Below are 22,849 nucleotides of genomic sequence, written 5' to 3'. Positions count from 1 at the left end.
CCCGAAAAACAAACAACCAAGACCATGCCACAAGGGGTACAATTACTGGCTTTTCCAGTGGAATTAGGACATAATCTGGTGTACCTGCATGAAAGAAGTGGATTATCTAGATAACAGTGTATTTGATCTTACTCTGGCATCCAGCAGAGTGGGACTTTAAAGAATTAATTTTGTTAGGTCAATCTTTGCTAAGTGAATAAATAATTTAAGTAGTAAGGGGTATCACCTAGCTATTTATTTTTGGCTTATTTTTCCACATGATGATAAATTCTGAAAAATTGCTGCTGTTTTTCTAGTGTCTTTCTGACACTAGAAAATAGCTTTAATTTTATAATAGATGCAAGATGTAGAGCTGTGGAATGTCTTCTGGCAAAGAACAAAACTCAAACCATTTGAAAATCCTGACAGAAGCAGTACAGGCTGTTCTCACTTGCAAGCTTAGATCAAAGGATTCTGAATTTTCCCAGCACGAAAAAATATTCTGTGCTGTGTCCACTAGCGTGGTATGAGAACAAGAGTTTTACTAAACTGAGTATAATTAACAGGCAAGCACTGCGAGTTTAACCGATGATGTAAACTCATGTTTACTGCTGAAGTTGCTGCTGCCTGGTCAGTAAGTGAAAGACTTCTTGGAGTGGCCAGAGTGAAGTGTTACTCCAAAACCACATCCAGTCCCTCTGGGGTTTGAGGAATGTTGGTTTCCTGGAGTGCTGACATAGTATGGGCTGACTTCAGGTTCAGAGTACAGACTTACAAACCTCAGACTCCAAACAATCTGAGCTTTGGTTGGCATGTATAAAAGGTAGGATAGAGGGCCTAAACCATCAGAGTCTAATTTCTGAACTCTCCCCCATTTTAACTACAGCATCTTTTCTTCCCTACATTTGAAATATAAACCCATTTTTGTTAGTTTCTTGAAGAAGTGGGGTTTATGTGATCAGTCTCCCCATCTGTCTTTTAACTCCAGAATGACTTTGTTGCACATGCCAGGTTCAGCCCAGCCTTAGAGGAGTGTCCATCACCAGCTCACAGTTTGAATGTGGCACTTTTTAAGGGATAAGAGGTTTCCACTGTGTAGAAGCAAGCTGTGCTGTGCCGTGCCATTTGGCCTCAGAGCTTGAGGATGGTGTGCTCAACTTTTTAAATCTGTAGGTATAAAAATAATCTCTACGTCCAAAGACAGGGCAGGCAGCGTAGCTGTGTTGTGAACAAGAATAGTTTCAAAATTCTCTGTTTAATATTTTAGGAGACCAGCCGGTGTAACTTGTTAAGAGGACGTGTGAGTCCTCATATTTGGATTGTCTGCCCATAGCTCTCCCAAACAGTGGGGTGTATATACTGTCCCAGCACCTTCTTCTCCATCAAGGAAGTCGTGGCTGTTTTGCACCTAGAAATTTTGTTACTTCAGCAGACCAAACATTAACTGGGGATAGCTATACTGTGTAATTTTGACCCTAATTGTAGCTGTCTTTGCATTTAATTTAGCTCAATAAGAAATGTGTTTGGTTTTGTGCTTTAGGTTGGAAGAATCCCCAGTAAAAACTGAAGTATTTTTCCACAGCAAAGGGGTAATTTTAAAAGTTTGCTTACATCTGTCACCCTGGAGGCTCACTTTTGAACTTTGGTTTGTGCCTGTGTCATGCCAACTTTTTTAAGAGTTTAGATGGTGGCCACCAAGATAATTAGGGGGCTAAGAGCTTTTGACTTAAAAGCAGAGGCTGAGAAAATTAGTTTTATTTATTCTTCAGGATATTCAGCTACTTTTTGGCGGGTATAGAGGAAACAGCTGGGATATTAGAAATGCACAGTGATAGGACAAGAGGCAGTGGCACAAGCTGCAACAAGGGCAATTCAGATTAGGTATTGTGAAGAAAATTTCCTGTATGAGGACAGGGATACATAGGAACAGGAGAGCAGGAAGGCTGAGAAATCTGCATCCTTGAAGACACTCTGCAGGACCAAGGTTGTGGGCAGCCTTGTCCAAGCTGTCCTTCCTTTGGGCAGAGCTTTGGACCAGGTGACCTTTAGGGGTCTGTTCCAACCTGTTGTTCTGTGACACAGTGTAGGGTGCGGCATGCATTTCAAGTGCTGATCCCTATGAAAGAGCTTGCCACTAGATTTGCATTCAGGAAGGTGATGTTTCTAGCGTATAATAGGAGCCCAGAAGTGCTGATACCAGTTCAGTGCTGGAGAAAAGAATATAATTGCCATGAAGTTTTTGTGTGTTGGTTTTTCAGTAGGTGGCACTTTCTAGATGCCTGAATTGAGGGCTGTGCAAAAAGGCTTCTCCAAACACTATTTAGGGTTTATTCTTCCATTAGTTAACATCTGTCCTGGTTCTGGCTGAGATAGAGGCTTCTTCCTGGTAGCTGGTATAGTGCTATGTTAGGGATTTAGGATGAGAATAATGTTGGTAATACATTGCTTGTTTAGGTGTTGCTGAGCTGTGCTTACATTATGTCAAGGATTTTTTGGTGGCTTTTGCCCTGCCAGTGACAGGGTTAGAGGGGCATAAGAACTTCTGAGGACAGACAGCCAGGGCAGCTGATCCCAACTGACCAAAGTGATATTCCATACCGTGGACCATCATGCCCAGAATATAAACTGGGGTGGGAGGGGAAATGGCTGTGGGCTGCCACTTGTGTAGTGGCTGGGCATTTTTCAGTGGGTGGTGAGCAATTGCATTGGGCATCACTTGTTTCGTATATTGAAATTCTTTTATTCTTCTTCTTATAATTTTTTATTATTATAATTATTATTACTTTGTCTCCTTTCTGTCCCATTAAACTGTCTTTATTTCGGCCCATGAAGTTTATCACTTTCAGTTTTCTGATTCTCTCATCCATCCTGCTTAGGATGGGGAATTGGTTGTGAGCAAGTGACTGTGCAGTGCTTTGTTGCTGGCTGAGGTTAAACCATGACAGCATCTTGTTCACTAAATACTTTGAAAATCAAACAGAAGGGTTTTTTTAAAGTTAGTGCCTAGTTTTAGTCTTAATCTTTTTGTGATTCTGCTCCCTGTTTGTCAGATAGGGAAAGCATGATTGCTTTTCAGGGACAATGTAGTGATGACTACCATAAATAATCCTTCCTTCAGAGCACGTTTTGTGTCCTGATACCTATATATTGCAATAGAGAGAGGGGAGAAAGCAAAGCCTCAGTCCATACAATGTGGAGGAACTTTTGAAAAAAACCACAGGTGAACGTTAATTAATTAGAAGAGCAATGCATGGAAGAAACCTGCCTTATAGCATTTCCTAACTTTCCGATTTTTTTACTGTAGTGTTTTCATGGTATTCTTTAAATAGTCTTTTGTTTATAACTGTAAATCACAGTTAAAATTCTGAGCCATTTTTACAGCATCTCATACATCTTTTTGTTGTTTATGAAAGAACACAGCTGAAAGAGTCTCTATTGTAGCAGATGATGCTGCTATGCAGTGACTGTCTCAGGCTCTGAGCTCAGTTCTGTTCTCATCACCATCAATGGGAGTTTCAGCATTGCCTACCCTGCAACTGTCTCTTTTATTGATGGCCAGGTGGTGTAGTACAGCCTAGCAAAGAACTTGCATGTGAGTCTTATGTTCTATACTGAGTGCACAAGGACTTCAATGAAGCTACTATCTTGGAATCTGCAAGAGGTGCTGGAAAAATAGTGAAAACAATAGACACTGGAAGTCTTTAAAACCTATACTGTTCAGGAAGGTATCTGCTTAAATTCACTCATATTTAGAGATCCATTAAAATACTTTTTTATCTTTTAAGCATATCTTAATGTGCATGTTAGTCATTTCTGGGGGACTAAATATATTAAACAGGAAGTGTATTATTAATGTGGAAGCAGCAAACTAAATGCTAAATACTAAATAAATCCAGGAGCAGGGGAAATAAAGCAAATCACTTCAACCATCAACATACGTGTAATTTTTAATAAAACTGCAGATACTGTTTGAAAAGGGTGTTTGAAACAAGAACAGTAAAGTTGCATTAGGAAACAATGGTCGAATGCTCTGGATTGAAGGTTGCTTGTCCAACCTTAATGCATATCTATTATGTGAATGCATTATAATAATCTTTTAATGAGAGAAATCCCTGTAAGATGGGAAAATAGTCTTTGCCTTTAGTGTGGTGTAAAATTAGGTGTGCTTAAAGCTATTCACTTGCCCTACCCTTAAAAGCCTATGGAAATACACAAGAAAAGTATTTCTGGTGTTGAGGGCACAATAAGTCATAGGAGGAGATGTTATTCTGGAAGTAATGCTTTTCTCTTCAGAGATAATTGGAGACATTTATGAGCTTCAGAGTCTCAAAGTCTGACAGTGGTTTTGAATTCAACTGGTTTTAATGCACTTTTGAAAGTTGTTACAATTTCCTGACTTACAAGGTCCCTTTTGTCCTTTAATAGCTCTCTACAAACTGTAAATAAATGCTGTAAATAAATTAGGTGGGAAATCCTAATTTTGTGTAAAATTGTTAATTTATGAAACAGGAGAATACCCCAGTACAGGACTCTTCATCTCTCAAATGTCTCTTAAATACAAAGCAGGGATCAAAATCCAGGTTTTTCCCCCTTTTGCGTTTCAGGTCCAAACCATGAATTACGTTGGACAGTTAGCAGGGCAAGTGTTTGTAACTGTGAAGGAGCTCTATAAGGGACTAAACCCAGCCACACTGTCAGGATGTATAGATATAATTGTTGTACGTCAGCCAGATGGAAATCTTCAGTGTTCCCCTTTCCATGTTCGCTTCGGGAAAATGGGAGTTCTACGTTCCAGGGAGAAAGTGGTAAGAAAATTTGACAATTTTTATATGTTCTGTCTTCTGTGAGCATGGAAGTTACTGAATGTTCTGTGGTCTGCTAGTCAAGGTTTTCTTTAGACACCCTTTATAAAGAGCCTGAATTAAGACAAGCTTCATTTAAAATGGTTGTTACTGATTCTTGCAGTTCAGAGCATAATTTGTAAGACATTGCCTATAATAAAAAACAAAACTAGCCATGACATTTGTAACATTTATATTCAATAAAGCAAAATTTTGAGTGTGCTAATTTAAGCCTGTACTAAATTTCATTAGTGACTCTATTAAAACCCCTTTCTTTGACATGTTCAATGGTAGTTCCAAAAAGGGAGATATTTGTGAAGTAATATTTTCAGATAATAGAATTTAGAGGTTAATTGAAGCTAGAAAAAACAGTGAGTACCTTGAAATAAATCTAACCAAGCTGAGTGAGCTGACAGTGTACCAGATGTGAAGTTACCGGTGTGACAGATTATTTTAGGAAGTAATTTGTAACTACATATAGTCTAGGTTCTAATGCAGCTAGAATTTTCAGCAGAAAGATCCTAAAGTCAGCATGGACATTGTTCAGTTCTTACTTAGATCAGAAGGAAATGCCAGTATTTAGGATAGGTAAAAGTTGAAAAATATTACTGTGCCAATGGTATACTGTGTCCTGAAATACAACATAAATGTAGACTTGTGCAAGTCTCCAAAAAATTTACAGTGAAAATGGAGTTGTTTCCTACTCTTCCCTGAGAAGCATTTGCCCAGTGCCAGCAGCAGGACTAACTTTCTTTTCATATGAGAATATATTTGTTTCCTTCCAGGTTGACATAGAAATTAATGGAGAGGCTGTAGATTTGCACATGAAACTAGGAGACAATGGGGAGGCCTTTTTTGTGCAGGAGATGGATAATGATCAGGTAAGAGTAAAAACTACTTATAATTCATTAAAAATACCATGCTTGCTCTTTAGACTCAGTTTTGAGTTCAGGAATCTTGTTGAAAAATATAATTTTATCTATTTTATAGTTTTGAAAGTTTCTGGACAATTTTCTGCTACGGAAATCTAATGCTGTCCTGTTACTTTGGGGTTTTTTTTTTTTGAGTTGCTGAGATTTGAAAAAGCTAAAGATAATCACATAAGTAAAAAATAAATCATGTGCATGCCAGTGCGTGAACAGAAATGGCATGTACAGAGTTCACATGCTCCAAAGTTGTGTGCAAGAGGTTAATGTCCAGGGACCTGTTTTTTGCAGAAATCTTTAATTTGAACATATGTACCAGACTGCCAGTAAAAGTGCACGTGCTCTGTAAACATCTGTGCACACATTAGTTCTGGTGCTCCCTATAAACATGATCTCACAACTATTATTCATGGGGAGCTATATTTAAATGAGAGTGTTTGCTGTTGAGCTGTGGTTAAATACTGGTCCAAATAAGTTATGGTTACACTAACTTTGAGTAGTCTACACGTAATGTAATATCAGAAAATTTTTGCAGGCATTTCTCTTCAGATATCCCCAATAATTTTTGTTCAGAGCAGGATGAGTTTTCAAATTCCTGTGTTGAGTATGATAGTACTAGTTTCAGGTGAGAGCTTTGTGAATGTGCATCTCTATATCTTTATGTTTAAAATTTTTGTGTGATAACAGTTATTTGGTGGCTGAAAACTGCTGGAAGTACTTCCATGAATGCCTAGAGATGTAAATATATGATTGAATAGCAGGATGTTTGTGTGACCTAATTATAAACTATTGACCTATCTGACTACTATCTGTCATCTGTGTTGAGAAGGGGAATTGTATTTTACAAAATCTTCAGGTTCTAAACTAAGATTTTGTTTCTGCTCTGTATCTTACATGAGGTGGACAGAGACTTATGCTGTAAACTGGCCAATATTAGATGCTCAGAGGATGCTGTATCAAGAGTATTGTCCCTGGTTTGTCTAAGGAAATGCAGCTATGGCAAAATTTCCGTATGCTATAGGAGCATAATGAACATCCAGATGTCTGATCTTTGTTATTTTTCTGAGGAGTGAATAACTTAGATTTTGGTAATTGTGCATAGGCCTTAGAACCAGTTGTATGACTGGTGAAAGAGCTAACATGTTTAATGGTTTGAATTTTTTCTTTTTCAGGAGGTAATTCCTTATCATCTCTCCACATCTCCCATTCTGTCTGAGAGGACTGCTTTAATGGAATCCCAGCTGAAGAGGAATTCCATAGACAGGATACGAAACCTGGACATCAATGCATCCTCACAAGTCCTGCCCCAAACCCATGGATCCCAGCCTTCTACTGAAACATCTCCAGTCTGTAGCTCTGTGAAAAAAAGAAGGAAGAAGAGGAGGAAGTCAACTCATAAAATAGACAGCTTAAAAAGAGAAGACACACATGGAGACACATCAGAAGATGAAGACATGTTTCCCATAGAGATTAGTTCGGAGGAAGAAAAAGAGCCCTCGGACAATTCAAGGTATCAGTGGATTTGAGATATGTGATGGAAACCTAGGTTAATGTTCCAGTCCATGTCTTCTAGAAGTAATTTTTAAGTCAGAACATATGGCTGATGAAGGTGTTACTTTAAATCTTTAGACTAGAAAGCTTTTGGGAATGTTAGTAATTAAAGTCATGAAAATGACATTAAAAACATAAGAAGAACCCTCTGTGGTGGTGTGAACTAGATGGTTTGAATCAGATAACATTTATCTCCTTTTAGTTCAGGTTATACTAATTCTCTGCGACAGGAGAATACATGTCATATACATATCTGATGTATATGACAATTCAGTAATCAAGTATGGTTTTTAAATGTCACTTCTTTTCCTCTGTTTAGGATCCCTGTGCCAGATGTGTTTGTTGATGATGTATCTGACATAAAGGCTCCTGCAGTTTCTGTGCTTTCTCAGTCTGCACCTTACCCTCATTCAGATGGTGAATGGTCACCTCTTCAAAGGTACTTTTTCTGATAGTACAGTTCTAGATACTACCCTAATTTTAATTTTTCTGGTAGTGTCTTCTATGCCAGTACTATATGAAGTATTACTAAAGGTTTTGATGGCAAACATGGTCACTGACCATTATTAGATGAGTGCTTTTTATTTTTGCAATAAGATAGTATACCAAAACATCAGGCTGGCTTTTTCCTTGATGGAGGAAATGCATACATACAAATGCAGGTCCATAAATTCTGAAGAATATTTTTATCTGTTACTGTCACCGTTTGCATATAAATACTGTAGAGAGGATGAATGCTTTGTGAAATCTGAATGCCTGATGCACACCTCCCATAAGGACTTCAGTGAATATAGTTCTATAAGTCTTCAGTACTTTGAGTGTAATCCTTTTAAGAATTTGCCAGATTGGAGTTGATATATAAAAAAAGGTGGTTTTTTTTTTTAAGGAATGTGAGCTTTTAATGTCCATTTTAATATAGACATGAAATATTTACTGTGTGGAAAGAACACTTACAGTAATTTTCTTGATTTTTCCTGTATGTGTGTTTGTGTGCATGTGTATACCTTTCATGTCAAAACAAAGCAGTTTGGACCTCCTTTCTTGTGTCCGTCAAAAAGGGACATTTTTTGCTTAATGTGCATTGCACTATAATTCCAGTTAGGTCTGTGTGTGTGTGTTGTCATGCACGTGTGCTCCACACCCCTATGCAGGCTGCTGGAGTGCAGCAGTATTCACAAGACCTTGTCCTAAGAAGTCTAATCTCAATATCCTGCCTCTGTAGTTGAGGGGCAGAGGAAGGGATTGTGAGGAGATTATTTTGGGGCAAGGGCTAAATTGAAATATTTTGAATAGAGTTCGAGAAACGTTCTCCAGTGCCTGCAAAGCTTGACCTGCCCTTTCGATGGCTTTTGGAACTGTATGTTCTGTTTGTTTCTTGATTGCAGTATCCTGGATTTTGAAAACTCTCAATGTAAATTCAGTGTTTGTGTAGCTAATGCACAAAGAGTTTATGTTAATTAGCACTTGTCAATAGTGACACCTTGTCTTTCTTTCTCCCAACATGCTCTTCTGCCCAGTAAGGCTATAGACTGTACAGGGCAAACCTCTCTCCTCGCTGTTCCAGCAGACAGAGGCCTATCTAACTCTTGTCCTCAACAATCTTCTCACTTTTCTCTTCCAGACAGGTAGAACAGTTGTCCTCCCTCTTTTCTGGACTGCTTTTTAATCCTTTTAACACTTTAGTACACTTTTAACACATTAAGTCTATGTGAATGCATTGAATTGAGAACTGTACTTATTGCTAACCCAGACACTTTGAAAGTGACATTGGAAACCACTTCTTCTGCTTGCTTCTTTGTGGGCATTGAGTCGAGGTAACTTTACCTTGATGAATCATCCACTGAAAGAGGGTAGCTGATATAAAGTCATGGCAATGAGAGCCTGGGTTAAAAATCAAGTTCATTAAGATGATAAAAACCCAAAAAAGTAAGAACTTAGCTAGTGAATTCATTCCTCTAAATACTGATGTTTCCACATAGCTTTTTACAATCAGTATATATTTTAATGACATTTTTATCACATGGTTTTCCTGAGTTATTTGCTTGTCCATAGGTTGCTAAAGTAAAAGCAAAACAAAAACCTCAGAGATTAAGTTAGCAATAAAAAATGCAAATCTTGTAATGGGAGGAGCCCAGTGCCAAAAGAAAACTTCTTTCCTCTGTTCCATGGTTTGGGAGGGGGAAAGACTTTCTGTATGTTGGATTGTGTTGGGGGGAAACCTTGCAGGGTAAAGATGACGCAGTAGATAAGGGATCTTGGTTGAGGTTTAGGAGACTGAGACTAAGCCTTTGTTGTAGTGTAGGATTCCTCTTTTCCACAGAGCTAAAAGTGAATACAGACACTTTCTGTGTTACCTTAAATTCAAGAAGTCTCAAGATTCTGCAGTCAAGCTCTTTTACTCCATTAAGTCAGTGGAGAGAGGTCACAGCAACACTAAAAAATTTAAAGTAGTAGACCATGACCTCTGCAATTCTCCGTTAATGGTGGGAAAGCTTTGAGTAATAAATCAGGCTAAGTTACTCATTTCTTATGTCAACACAGTTGCCATACTAGGTGCCTAAAGCCCTATCAAAACTGATAGTCTTGAGGTTTTCTCAGCTTCTGGGTCTGCCCTCTTTAACCTGACCATGTAGCAGCGCTAGGTCAAAGTGAGATCCTGGGATATTCAAAACTGTTCTCCTTAGCATGTTCTCTTGGCAAAGAAGGGCAGGAGCACAGGTTGGGATGGAGCAGGGATGTGCTCTAGGTAGCTCCATGAACTTTCCTCTGGAGGTCATCTAGGTCATTACAGACTAGGTAGACAGCTAAAGTGCTGTAGCAACTTGTCTGAGTGAGACTCTGTTTGCAGCTGTTGAAATAAGAAATGCGTGGTGGGTCTTTCAGCAATATATTTCCCTCTGTGTGAAATAAGGCATGCTATTATGGCCACATGAGAGGAGGGTCAGAGGCTCTCAGTCATTGCTGTGACATGTGCATGATGTAGGCCTCTTTCCTTCTGATTATCTTTTCACAGGTATTTTTTGTCACATAAGACAGGACTTTTTCTCAGGTCACACTCCTCCTTTTTCAGGCATCTCTTTGCTTCTAGTGGAAAATGCTGCAAAAATCATTGTAGTCTGTTACTGCAGAACTGCCAACTACAGGCCAAGTTCCTTGTTCTTTGTCATTAGATTAGATTAGGTGCAGTCATAGCTGTTAAGGAATACACAGGACTGTGACACAAATATTCAGCATCTATAGGATGTGAATCAGAGATGCTGATCTAAATGACTGAAGTTTCCCTTCCTTCTTGTGCACTGTTGACAGGATGGGTGGCTCTGGTTTGATCTGCAGTATCTCAGCAATCTGTGCAAGGCAAGGAAATTTCAGCTGGGCTGAGTCAGTGCATAACTTAGGGACACAAGAATTGCAAGACATAGTTCAGCCCAAGGCAAACCCAGATCATTGGGCAGCCATTGCAGCAAGAACCTTCAAAGAGCAGAGCTCTGCCTGCTTTAATAGGCACCACATATATGAGTGCCATATTTCTGGTACTTCTGTTGTGTCTCTGAGAATATAAGTCATGGTGCTGAGCAGCATCTCAGGCTCTTCCCCACTCAGCTGTGTGTACAAGGGAACTGTATTTTCAGGGAAAATTACGGAGAAGACGAGGTTCCCCTCCACCCCAAATCAGTTTTCTTACTGCAAAATGCAGAGGTTCTACCCAAACTGAAGCAATACCTCTGTTCTCTCAGGGTGTCTGAGCAAGTGAACTTGGGCTGAACAAGGCCAGATTGGAGATTTTCTATGTAAACAGTAGGTATCTTGGAGGTTAAAATGTCTATAGTGCACAGGGTAAGTAAGACATGAAGTGACAAGGCTTCCTTAAATCTGGATATTTTAGGCTTAAAGCAGCAGTAGGGGCATTATTGCCTACTGAGATTTTCTGAAGTGCTTAGGCTCCTGATTTCCAAGGTTTCAGTGTCCTGTAAGTATGGAAAATACTGCAAATCCTACAAACTTTTCAGTGGGAGATTTAGAAGTTGCTGAAAAACCCACTAAGCATTTCTTGAATCCTTAGAGATTGAAAATACTTTTAAAATTGCATTGTATTGATTCCTTCATCTGTCAAATTGTAGGTTATACGCTAAGGACTGATAAAAAAATTGAAATTCGTAGGCCCTAAAAAGATGGGTTATAAATTTTATAATTTAATTAGGTAACATAAATATCTGTGTCTAAAAAGTCCTAGTGTTTGTCCATATTAAAAGTGTATCTTCCTGCATAGATGAAAGCAGTGAATAATGCAGATAATTAGGTTGTTGTTATTTCAGATGTGAATGTGAAGTAATTATGTTCATGTGATCAGTGAATTCCCTACCAGCTGGCTCTGCAGAATATTGAAAAAGAGAGGCTTCATAGCACCTTCCAGTACCTAAAAGGGAGAGGAACTTTTCATAAGAGCATGTAGTGGCTTTGAACTGAAAGCTTGGACTTTTGTCAAGAAGTTCTTCACTGTGGGGGTGTTGAGGCACTGAACAGATTGCCATGAAAATTTGTGGATATCCCATCCCTGAAAGTGTTCTAGGCCAGGCTGGATGGGGCTTTGAGCAGCTGGTCTCATGGCAAGGTGATTGGACTGGATGGTCTTTAAGGTCCCTTCCAACTCAAATCATTCTATGAGTCTACCTTTACATAAATTCTTCATGTTTGATTTATTCTTTATCTTTTTCTGAATAAACTGAATATCCAAACCAGTTTTGCTGTTCCATAGGATTGTAGAATCACAGAATGATTTAGATTGGAAGGGACCTTAAAGATTATCTTGTTCCAACCCCACTGCTATGGCCAGGGACACCTTCCACTAGACCAGGTTGTTCAGAGCCCCGTTTAGTCTGGTCTTCAGGGATGGGAAGTCCACAACTTCCATGGGCAACCTGTGACAGTTCTCACCACCCTCACAGCTTTTTATCCATGAACATCCCTCAAGTAATTCTTCCAGGGCTGCTCTCAGTCCATTCTCTGCCCAGCCTGTATTGGGATTGCCTCGACTCAGGCATAGCACCATGCACTTGGCCTTGTTGAACTTCATGTGTTAGGCACTCATGAGATGGAAGCCTTTTGTTTTGAGAATGAAAAGTTAACTCAGTTTGGACCTTTGATTTAGGAATGTTGTAGATTCTTTTGTTGCTTTTAGTTTTTAAATCAGGATTGGATGAGTATACAAAGACGTTATGGCTCAGATAAAAATGCAGGCTTTGTTGAGGAGGTTCTGGGGGAAATACTGTGACGTGTTGTACAGAAAGGCAGAGCAGGTAATCTGATTTTTTCCTACTGTCCTTGAAGTCAGTGATTCATTATTTATTAACGACTGACTTGACATCACATTCTTGACTTCACCACATTAAAAATATGCTACAGGCTGATAATTTACTAATTAATTTATAAATATTTAATAGCAAGTAGTTATCAAAACAAACAGTTAAATACGTTTAAACTGAAAGGGCTCAAATTCTTTGTGTAGCTCCTGCTGTTTTCCTTATAAACATCCATCCAATGGTACAACTGAACAAGTTAGAAAGGAGTCAACTGGATTCCTCAGACTAAATTATAAACTTAGTCAGGATAAGGTGTCTTGTTGATGTGAGCGAGTAATTTCTGCACTTCGCATACATTATAACAATACTAACATCTGTTCATCTGCTGCTGTTGGTACCATCCCCATTCTTTTTCCATGCAGAAAACCAAAAATCCTCCCTGAAATGTTCGGGTCCAGTGTTCTTGTTCCATATCTTTCAGCTTCTGAAATCCTCCTTCTCTGACATCACTTACTGAAAAGGGATGAGACCTCTGAATGCCAGTGTAAGAGGACCCTGAACTGTTTAAACATTTTTCTATGTTTTCATACTTTTGGTGGCTCTTGATTATTCAGTCTTCAATCCTTTGTATTGGTGGACATCAGTTTGAAAAGTATTTAGTGTGCTGTGGTTACTTTTGTAACATTTTTGTTTGTTTTTCTTTAGCCCTTCAGATTCACGTCCTCCTACTCCTCAAAGTGACTCAGAATTAGTCAGTAAACCTACAGACAGAAGTGGACTGAAGGATAATCCTCACATGCACTGGGCATGGGGAGAGCTACCCCAGGCTGCAAAGGTATCCAACATAAGTTCTTTAATTCCTGCTCGCATCTATTGTGCTTTAATAGGGCCCATGTGCTTAGTCTACTGCAGACTGGTGAAGAGGAAATGGATCCTGATTTTACACAAAATTACAGTGTTTTATGTAAGAGAATTGAATCTTGCTCCGTAGGAGGTATAGGAAAGTACCTTATGGCATGGATATTCTCAACACTGATGATACACAGAAAACGAAGAAGTGCCTACTAGTCTTGTAGACTAATCTTGTAGACTGTTAGAAGCTTAAAAACCAGAAAAAAATCAAACCCAATGTCCTTTGGTAAATCATTGAAATTCATAAATTATCTTAAATGGAAATCAGGTGCTTGGTGTTACCAGTCTGATTCACAGAAATTAAAATGGGCTGCTTGGGTACAAGAGCATCTAGAGTCACCTGCAGTTCTGATCTCTGGATGTGCAGATGTGCTGTTCTCTTGGCTGAGAGGACTGGCTTGATGCCTGTCTCCTCCTGGAGCCATTTGTCCCAGTTAGGTGTGGGATCTGTGCAGCATTGTCTCCAGTGCTGCACAGAAACTGTCGGCAGCTGCCCACACTGCAGGCTGGTCAGGTGCTGGCTGGCTCCTCGTGATAGCTCTGTAGAGTCACAGCATTCACACAGGAAAGAGGAGGCTTAGGGTTTACACATGCACCAGGGTATGAGAAATAGAGGTCAGGTTTCAGTGGAATACTGCAACTATCGGGGCTGGGATGGTGCAGAGTTTGGCACCTCCTGCTGAAGGCTGGCTTCTCTGCAGAAAGGACTGCAGGAGAGATGGGCTTACATGCAGTATAAAGAAGAAAAAATTCTGCTTTGCAGGCCAGGGTAGTGGGCATCTTGTTCAGAAAGACTTAAATTCTAAATCTGGGGATTAGACAATGTCCTGGAGCCTGAGAGCATCTTGACTGTGCAAGGACTCCAGTCTGCTACCTTCTATTATTTGTCAGGTTTATCTTCTGATGGAAAGCCAGGATTTTCACAGGAAGAGAGGAAGGCAGAGCGGGAGGTGGCATGTTCAGGTGAATGAAAATGAAGACTGTAGAGCACATTGCAGAACAAATCTTTCCTGGTCCCAAGATGCAAATGAATTTTGCACAAACACACAGCAGAGATGTCTTTCCCATATTGTAGTTTCTCAGTTAGTAGTGACTTTCTGCTGTAGTTGGTCATCTTGGCAATCTGATCTCAGTGGAGTAAACAGAACAGGTTAAACTGGCTGTTGGATTTTTTAAGAGCTTTTCTGTAATCTGTTTAATTTTCCTCACAGGCCAGTGTTCTGCTCAAAGCAAAGGAACCCAGCATAGCAGATGTAAATCCTGAAAGCACTCACTTTCGGGTCATCCAAAGTTCTCCTGTAGAGGAGTTTAACACAGTGTCTCCTCTGCCTGCCCTTGGACAAGCAGATGCAGCAATTGCTGATGAAAGTGAGCCCTTACCAGCTGAGACAAATAAACCAGAGACAGAGCTGCCAGGAGCAGCTGAACCCCCATTGCCTGCAAACGAAGAAATAAAACAAGCTGCAGCTTGCTCAGCCCAACCGACTGGCAAGACAGATTCCCCTACCAGAAAGAAAGGTAAAGCTCTTGATCCTGCACTTTTATATGTATGATTTTGTCTTCAGATTTCATGGTGATAAAGCATCTTATTGCTGTATAAATTAATCTGTGCCCTGAAGGTGCTTTCAGATCAGGAAAGGAATAAGCTTTGGAATGAGCCCTCAAAACCTGAGTTGTGCATCAAGCTGTTCACATGAGATATGTATTAGATAGAAGATTCTGCTTGGTTAGAAGTTTTTGGCAGTTCTGTGCATATGAGCAAGACTACAAAACTTACTCCAATCTTGTTCACATTTGACGGATTCAGGGATTTCACTTTTTTGTATAAGCAGACTGTAGGTCTGCTGGTTCACCTGAGTGATGTGTTGCTGGTAATTGTGGAAACTCTCTGCTCTAGTGCAAAATTGTAATATGTCTTTTGCACAAGGAACAGATTTGCCATAAAATAAGGTGATTTTGTTTTACATGCTTTTCAGTTCTGTGTGTACATTTTATAACAAGTGAACAAGTGTTACAGTCTTCACATGAAATTTATTTGATTACAAATGTTCTGTTTTACAGCACTGATTATTCCATAATTATGTAACTCTACATAAGCCTAGCTTGTGCAGCTGCTTTTTAATCAGTAAATATACAAGTTTCTTAGCCTCTTCCCCATGCATTCTACTGTCTTTGAAAACAAAAAATGATGTGTTTCTCTGCTTATTATTCAGTCCTTGTATAGATTTTCTGGTTGTTTTTGTGGTGCTTGGTGTTGGAAATCGGGACAGTGAGAAGCTGTGGTTTGAGAATGAATTCCAAATTAGGTTTTGGCCTTACAGTGGTTACTTGTCTAGGTGAACTGGCAACAACAGTACAGCAGTGGCTCTATGTTGGTCCTAGTGACAGGCCTAGAAGGGGTGTGTTGTCCCCTATGGTGGTGCATCTGCACACACAGCACATCAGGTGTATGTGCTTAAAAGTGAGTTGTCTCCATAATGAGCCAGTTATAGTGTGTTAGTGACTATATTTTAGTCTGTTATTTCCCCTTTTCAAGGAGGGATGGAAGATTAGTTCTCAAAGATTAAATGCTCTGACTGCCATGCTGTGATAATAGGCCTATGCAAGTACTTAGAAGGTTTTCCCTTTGCTGTTTTCTGGTGGTAGCCACTGCCTTCTGATTCCCAGTGATTTTGTCTGGGATAGGGAGTCTTTAGCCTGTTTCAAAACTAGTCCTCTGCTGTCCCATTTTGTTAATTCATAGTTTGAACAATGTAGATATGAAACTTGTTTTGAAATTTTTGGCAGTCTCGTTTTGTACAAATACGGTTCAGAAATGGTTATAACTTGTCTGGTTTCTCAATCTTAAAATGAATAGCTAAACAGTAATAACAGCTCTGGATTAATATGAATTAATATTAATTAATTAATAATTAAATAGTATTAATTAATAGGCTTATTTTTTCTGTGCCTTACAGACAAACGGAGCCGGCATCTTGGTGCTGATGGTGTCTATTTAGATGACCTCACTGACATGGATCCAGAAGTTGCTGCACTTTATTTCCCCAAAAAGTATAAGTTCTTTTCTTATATTTTTATTTTTTAAAGAGCTCTTATCACCTTCCATATTTAGATCAAACTCTTCATTGCCTACCAGATAAGACGTCTCTTTCAGGGTTCAAGCAGAGATGAAGGCAGAAGGAAAGTAACATTCTGTAGAGAGGAATATTAGAACTTTTGGAACTGCATTTGGGCATGAGAAGAGTGCTTGCAGCTGGTTTTCTGTTTTGGTCAATTAAGCATATATATTGATTGTGAATGGTTATGTGATATACACTGATGTTTGTGAGTGTTACTCACATGTCCTGGGGGAGCAGTTGGCCTTGGGATATATTTATCCCCATGTCCTGACTTATTACTATAAAGAACATATCTTACTGTTAACAGTATTAGCAGAAAATTATTGCTCTGCTGTTGCTTTACTGTGGTTGATCACCTATAAATATGAATATCAGAAAATAGTTTTTGGAAGATGCATGACAGAGTTATATATGAAAATACTGCACCCTGAACATACAATTTCCAACTTGTTCTGATCTTTATTAGAGTCTCTTGCAACATTTATAGTTCTCTTTCGACATATACTCTAGTCACTTGATGAAAGTCATTGAGCAACAACTAAAGCAGCTTGTGTACTTTATTTTTCTTTTTTTGCTTGCTTAAACTCAGCTGTTGTAATATTAACATTTCAATAAAACTGAGAAGAATTAGTTATATGGGGAAAATGTTGGATTGAAAATTTCTTTCTCAAATGCATTCATATAAATCCGGAGTGGAAAGCAGAGTTTGATGAGCTTACACTTTGTAATAATGATCTCATCAGATTTTAAGTGGGTATAATGATTTATTGTTTCTTAAAATTTTAAGCCTAGTAGTTTACATGGAGAGTGTTTTCTCTATATATAAATGACACATAAATACACAAACATACACATATTTTTTTGGGTTTAGCTGTCAGTTTAGTTAATATAAATAATAAACTAATATGCTTACTCTTGTTCCTGTGTGAGAATAGTTCTACTAGTATAAACTCTGCTTACTGTACCATTATTTTGTCTACTAAGATTATACAGTTTATTGTCTTATTTTCCTCGCTCTTGTAAATAAGTGAAAATATAATTATACATGCCTATTTTAGGCAAGTAAGTAGAAGCAATCTAATATTTGAGGGCACATGAAGGCCCTAGGTTACTTTGTTTTGTTTTGCTGTAAAATTGAAATTTTTTAAATTTTGTTTTTCTCTAAGCATGTGTCAGATGTAAACAGTGCTTGTTGAAGGGAGTGAATTTGGGAATGGATATGTGAAGACTGAATTCCTGAATTTTCTTTTCCAGTGGGGATAATGCCCAAAGCAGGAACACGACTGACTTGGGGCCGCGGCCAGCCAGCCACTCCCCGCAGTCTGTCGGGAGCTCAGGTGTTGACAGTGGAGCTGAAAGCACCTCGGATGGAATTCGGGATTTGCCCTCCATTGCCATTTCTCTCTGCGGAGGCCTTACTGAGAACAAAGAGATAACCAAAGGTACGGGATGGCTCTGTGAATTGCAGACGTGTGCTGGCAGCTGGGTTTGAGCTTCCCAGCCTGAGGCTGCAGAGCCCTCCTGTGGCTGTGCTCAGCATTGTGTTGAGAAGATAAATACTGGCCATGTAATGATAAACTTCCTAGAACTTTTCATGCTTAGAATAGTAGACTCACATAGGACTTAGGATTTTTAACACATTTGAACAATCTGCTATATATGAAAAATTTTGAAAGTATTTTATTGGTACTTTTACTTCCTGATAGTGCTGTGTTTTGTATCCCAGTCATGTTAATGATACTTTAGCCACTTAGTACAGTATAAAGCTAGGAAATTCACAGCTGTTGGAGTCAGGAATGAAAAAGGTGGTCCATAAACGGGGACATGAGGAGAGGGAGTTGAAAAGTTTAACCTGATTCCTGCCCTACCTCCAGTTTCTTGTGTAACTTTTAGATAAGTCACGATACTCTGTACCTTAAACTTCCAGTGGCATAAAGTGAAAATAAATGTGTTAAGACTTGCATTTTCTGCAGTTATGTGGCATCGTAAAATCATATGAGCCTGATGCTACACTGACTGATGCTCAGAAGCTACTTATTAAAACATTTCATATATCCTGTGAATTATTTGGGTCATACTGTCACCTGAATCACTTGTAAATTTACATAACTTTTCTGAAAGGAGATTTCCTCCCTCACAGTTCCATCCCTGAGCTTTCACTTTAGGTTGTATTTTGAAAGGAAAGACACCCAGAAGCAAACAAAGAAACCCTCATCATCTTCTGAGATTGAGAATCTCTGAACAATTTGCTTCCATATTGCAGTTAACTCTCAGCACCCTCACAATGAAGGTGAAACAAATGTGTCCAAGAGGTGCTAAGAGGTTTAGGTCAGCCCATCCCAGGCATCCATAAATGCATGCTTTACAAGTGTAACTTTTTCCCCCCACAGAAGAATTCTTAGAACATGCAGTAACATATCAGCAGTTTGTGGACAATCCTGCAATCATTGATGACCCTAACCTTGTGGTTAAGATTGGAAATAAGTAAGTATATTTCAGAAAAAAAAAAATACTATTGCAACAGCAAGACACTTCTGTGTCACTTCAGTGCATTACATCAGTACAACTGTAGCTGAAAATCAGGTTTTGAATGTTCATAGCTTGGATTCATCCAGAAAGAGTCAACTCCCTAGTGAATTCAGGTCCCTCTAGTTACCTTTCCTCCTTTGAAGAAAGTGAAAAGCAGTTTCAGATGACCTGTTACAGCTAACTGACGCAGTTTGACTTTCAAGAAACTGCTATTAAATGCTAATAGTATTCACATTCAGTTGACAGAGTAAAAATGAAATGTGATGTGAACTTGCTAAGGCTTGCCTGGAGCCAGATTGAATAATTAATATTTACAGGATGTGTCAGTCTGCTTCTAATCACTCAGTAAAAGCAGTTTTTTTGTATATACTGAATATTTTTGCTAATACACCTCTGTGGAGGCATTGATTTTCAAGACTTGTTAAACTTCACCACCGAGTATGAGGTTTCCATTTCTTCAAGGCTAAGACATTATTTTGTATGTTTATATTGCTGGCAGCAGGGCAGTGCTGTAGGCTATGCCAGATGCAGATTTTTGGGGATTCTTTAACTTGAGAGCTCCTTGCACCTGGCAAACAGTGTTAGAGAAGAGATCATGACTTTGTGCTGTGCTTAGAGGTTTGGCTACCCTTAGTCATAGACGTGGCTCATGCAAGGCTGATGTACCAGGTGATAGTTTGTATTGTGTATGCTGCAGCCTCATACCTGACCCTCTCTGTGGTCTGAGGTGAGTCACTCACTGCTTCCCTGACACAGCTCTCTGAATCTGATGTATTTATCTGTCTACTGAATGCATTGGGAAGAGAGATCTTAGTGAGGTTCTTAATGTCATATTCTCTTAATGTTGTGTGAGCTTCAGCTTCCCTTGGCAATGGATACTGTAATTGTCCTACTGTCTGTAACAAGAGTTGAGCCATGTTCAATGCATAATAGTAGGAGCTTGACATGCTACAGACTATGGCCCCTAAGTTTTATGTAGTTCCTTGATGGAAAAACACTGAAAAAGCTTGTAAAAAATGTGGCTTGTGCTGTGATAAAGTGGAATACAATAAGGACTTTGGCTGGATGGATGCAGTCAGAGAGTTGCAGTCAACAGCTTTGTCCAGGTGGAGGCTAGTGATCAGTGGTGTCCCTGAGCCCTCTGTCTTGGGACTGGTGCTCTTTAATATCTTTATCAGTGACACAGACAGTGGGACCGAGCGCACCCTCAGCACTTTTGCAGATGACACAAAGCTGAGTGGTGCAGTGGGGTCAACAGAATGAAGTGATACTATCCAGAGGGACCTGGACAAACTTGAGATTAGGGCCCACGAGAAACTCATGAAATTCAACAAATTAAAATGCAAGGTGCTGCAGCTGGTGTGGGGCAATCCCAGATATGAGTACAGGCTGGGAGATGAACTCCCTGAGAACAGCCCTGCAGAGAAGGACTTGGGGTTCTGGTGAATAAAAATCTGGACATGAGCTAAGTGTGTTTTTGCAGCCCAGAAAGCTGAACGTGTCCTGGGCTGCATCCAAAGCAGCATGGGCAGGTCGAGGAAGGTGATTCTGCCCCTCTGCTCTGCTCTGGTGAGACCCCACGTGCAGTGCTGCATCCAGCTCTGGTGAGACCCCACGTGCAGAGCTGCATCCAGCTCTGCCTCCAGCACAGGGAGGACGTGGACCTGTTGGAGCAAGTCCAGAGGAGGGACATAAAGGTGACCAAAGGAATGGAGCACCTCTCCTATGAAGACAGACTGAGGGAGTTGAGGTTCAGCCTGGAAAAGAGAAGGCTCTGGGGAGAGTTCACTGCAGCTCTTTAGTATTTAAAGGGGACTTAGAAAAAAGAGGGAGAGCAACTTCTTATATAGTAATAGTGATAGGATACAGGGGGACAGCTTTAGACTAAAAGAGAAGAGGTTTAGATTAGATGTTAGGAGAAATTCTTTATTACTGTAAGGATGGTGAGTTACTGGAACAGGTTGTCCAGAGAAGTGGTGGATGTGCCATCCCTGGAAGTACTTAAGGCCAGGTTGGATGGGGACCTGAGCAGCATGATCTAGTGGAAGGTGTCCCTGCCCAAGGCAGGTGAGTTGGAATTAGATGATCTTTAAGGTCCCTTCCAACCCAAACCATTCTGTGATTCTATGATGACTTGAGTAATGTGTGACAAATACTCTTTCTACTCAAGGCCGAGCTTCTCTTGCATACCCTGAAAAATACATGTGGTAAATACCTGTGAACATACTGTGGAATAAGATGGGTCTGTTATTACTTGTGCAGGCCAGAGTTTGACCTGTGCTTCGTGGCTTTAACCTGCCAGGTGGTAAATACCAGGTAGATTGTGAATTGGGACCTTGGGATTACAGAATGCAGTAATTGTTTCTCTTGCATGCCCAGGTACTACAACTGGACGACAGCTGGACCCCTTCTGCTGGCAATGCAGGCATTCCAGAAACCTTTGCCAAAGGTGAGATTGAACATGAAGGCTGGCAAGAGGAGGAGTTTTGAAATTATGCCATTGATTAAGGGAGGGAAGTGGGTTGTTGCGCAAGAGAATCTTCACATCAGTAAAATCAACCTTCACATAAACATTTATCTCTCTTACATTATGGCCTAAACAAGGACTAAGTTTAGTCTGTGGATAGTGTTTGTTTGCTAGGCTAAAGTTATTACAACTATTTTGAAGAAGGAAAACTTCTTTTTTACTTCATTAATATAGGTTGTAAGCATAAATTATATCGACCCATGTTTGTGTTTGCTGTAGCTGAATACTTGGTGTTTGCTTTCCATTTTATATGTATACAGCATACATTATTTAATAAATACAAATAACTTAAGTGAATAAGCTTTAACTACTGGATGAGGAAGGCCTGCAGCTTGCTAGCTTTTTCTTTCTTAGTTGGTTGTTCATAACCTATGTAGATAGTGCCAGATAGGTGTGACTGTGTGACAACTGTGTGTGTTGGCTTATATAAATTTGTTGAAGAAGTTAGCTCAATTCCACATGACCTGGTGCCACGTAGATGCTCATGACAGAAATACTATAAATGTATATAAACAAGTAGTATCACCACTGACTATTTTGTGTCCTGGTTAGCCATGGATTTAATAAATTTTGAAACCTAAACCTTCCTTCTGCCATTTTCAGCACTTCACATATCTTTGGGATTGTTCTTGTGAATTCAGATGCTATCTCTGTCGCCATCACTGTGGACTAAAAATTTCTTAAAAGCCCAGAATGCTTTCCGCCAGTATTTCTTTCTTAATGCCACATTACCTATATATCCAGTCATGTGCAGCTGCATGGTACCATCCCTGTATAAAATAAATTGAACCTAAAAATCCCAAGTATCTGGTAAACATGGCTTGAATTTAAAAGATGTCACAGAGCCAGCTGTTTTGTGCATTACTGCAAATATTCTAGTAATCATAAAAAGTGGGATTCATCCCATGGAACTGAAATGCCCACCAAAGGTACATAGTTATCCTACTCTGTATTTGTTGGGTGCTTACACAATGTGATTCAGACCTTGATAGGTGCCTATTGGGTCTTCAGTGGCAATAAAAATAATGTAACTGCATTTTAAATTAAACGCTTCAAAGCCTAAGCCCCAAATGTCTTGGGTTTTGCCTAAGATGGGTAAAAGGAATTTCTTTTCTTTCCTCATATACTTTAGATAATATAGTGAAAAGAAAACCCATTGAAAAACTGA

General features: G+C 39.5%; 1 protein-coding gene across 2 annotated transcripts in view; it reads left to right on the top strand.

Annotated features, from left to right (window-relative positions):
* LPIN1 (lipin 1) overlaps positions 1–22,849 on the top strand; it is a 57,143-nt gene that overhangs the window by 13,772 nt on the left and 20,522 nt on the right. For both annotated transcript variants that reach the window (XM_032104167.1, XM_032104168.1), the window contains exons 2-11: positions 4,584–4,784; positions 5,606–5,701; positions 6,919–7,256; positions 7,617–7,736; positions 13,300–13,429; positions 14,718–15,024; positions 16,464–16,557; positions 17,880–18,067; positions 19,016–19,109; positions 21,534–21,603. In XM_032104167.1, the coding sequence (XP_031960058.1) occupies positions 4,593–4,784; positions 5,606–5,701; positions 6,919–7,256; positions 7,617–7,736; positions 13,300–13,429; positions 14,718–15,024; positions 16,464–16,557; positions 17,880–18,067; positions 19,016–19,109; positions 21,534–21,603 (1,629 nt within the window). In that variant the 5' untranslated portion in view covers positions 4,584–4,592. The remainder of the gene's footprint in view (positions 1–4,583; positions 4,785–5,605; positions 5,702–6,918; positions 7,257–7,616; positions 7,737–13,299; positions 13,430–14,717; positions 15,025–16,463; positions 16,558–17,879; positions 18,068–19,015; positions 19,110–21,533; positions 21,604–22,849) is intronic.

Source organism: Corvus moneduloides, chromosome 3 (assembly GCF_009650955.1).
Source record: "Corvus moneduloides isolate bCorMon1 chromosome 3, bCorMon1.pri, whole genome shotgun sequence".
Classification (NCBI taxonomy): domain Eukaryota; kingdom Metazoa; phylum Chordata; class Aves; order Passeriformes; family Corvidae; genus Corvus; species Corvus moneduloides.
Note: the sequence above shows the minus strand (reverse complement) of the source record. Positions and strands in the feature narration are given on the sequence as shown.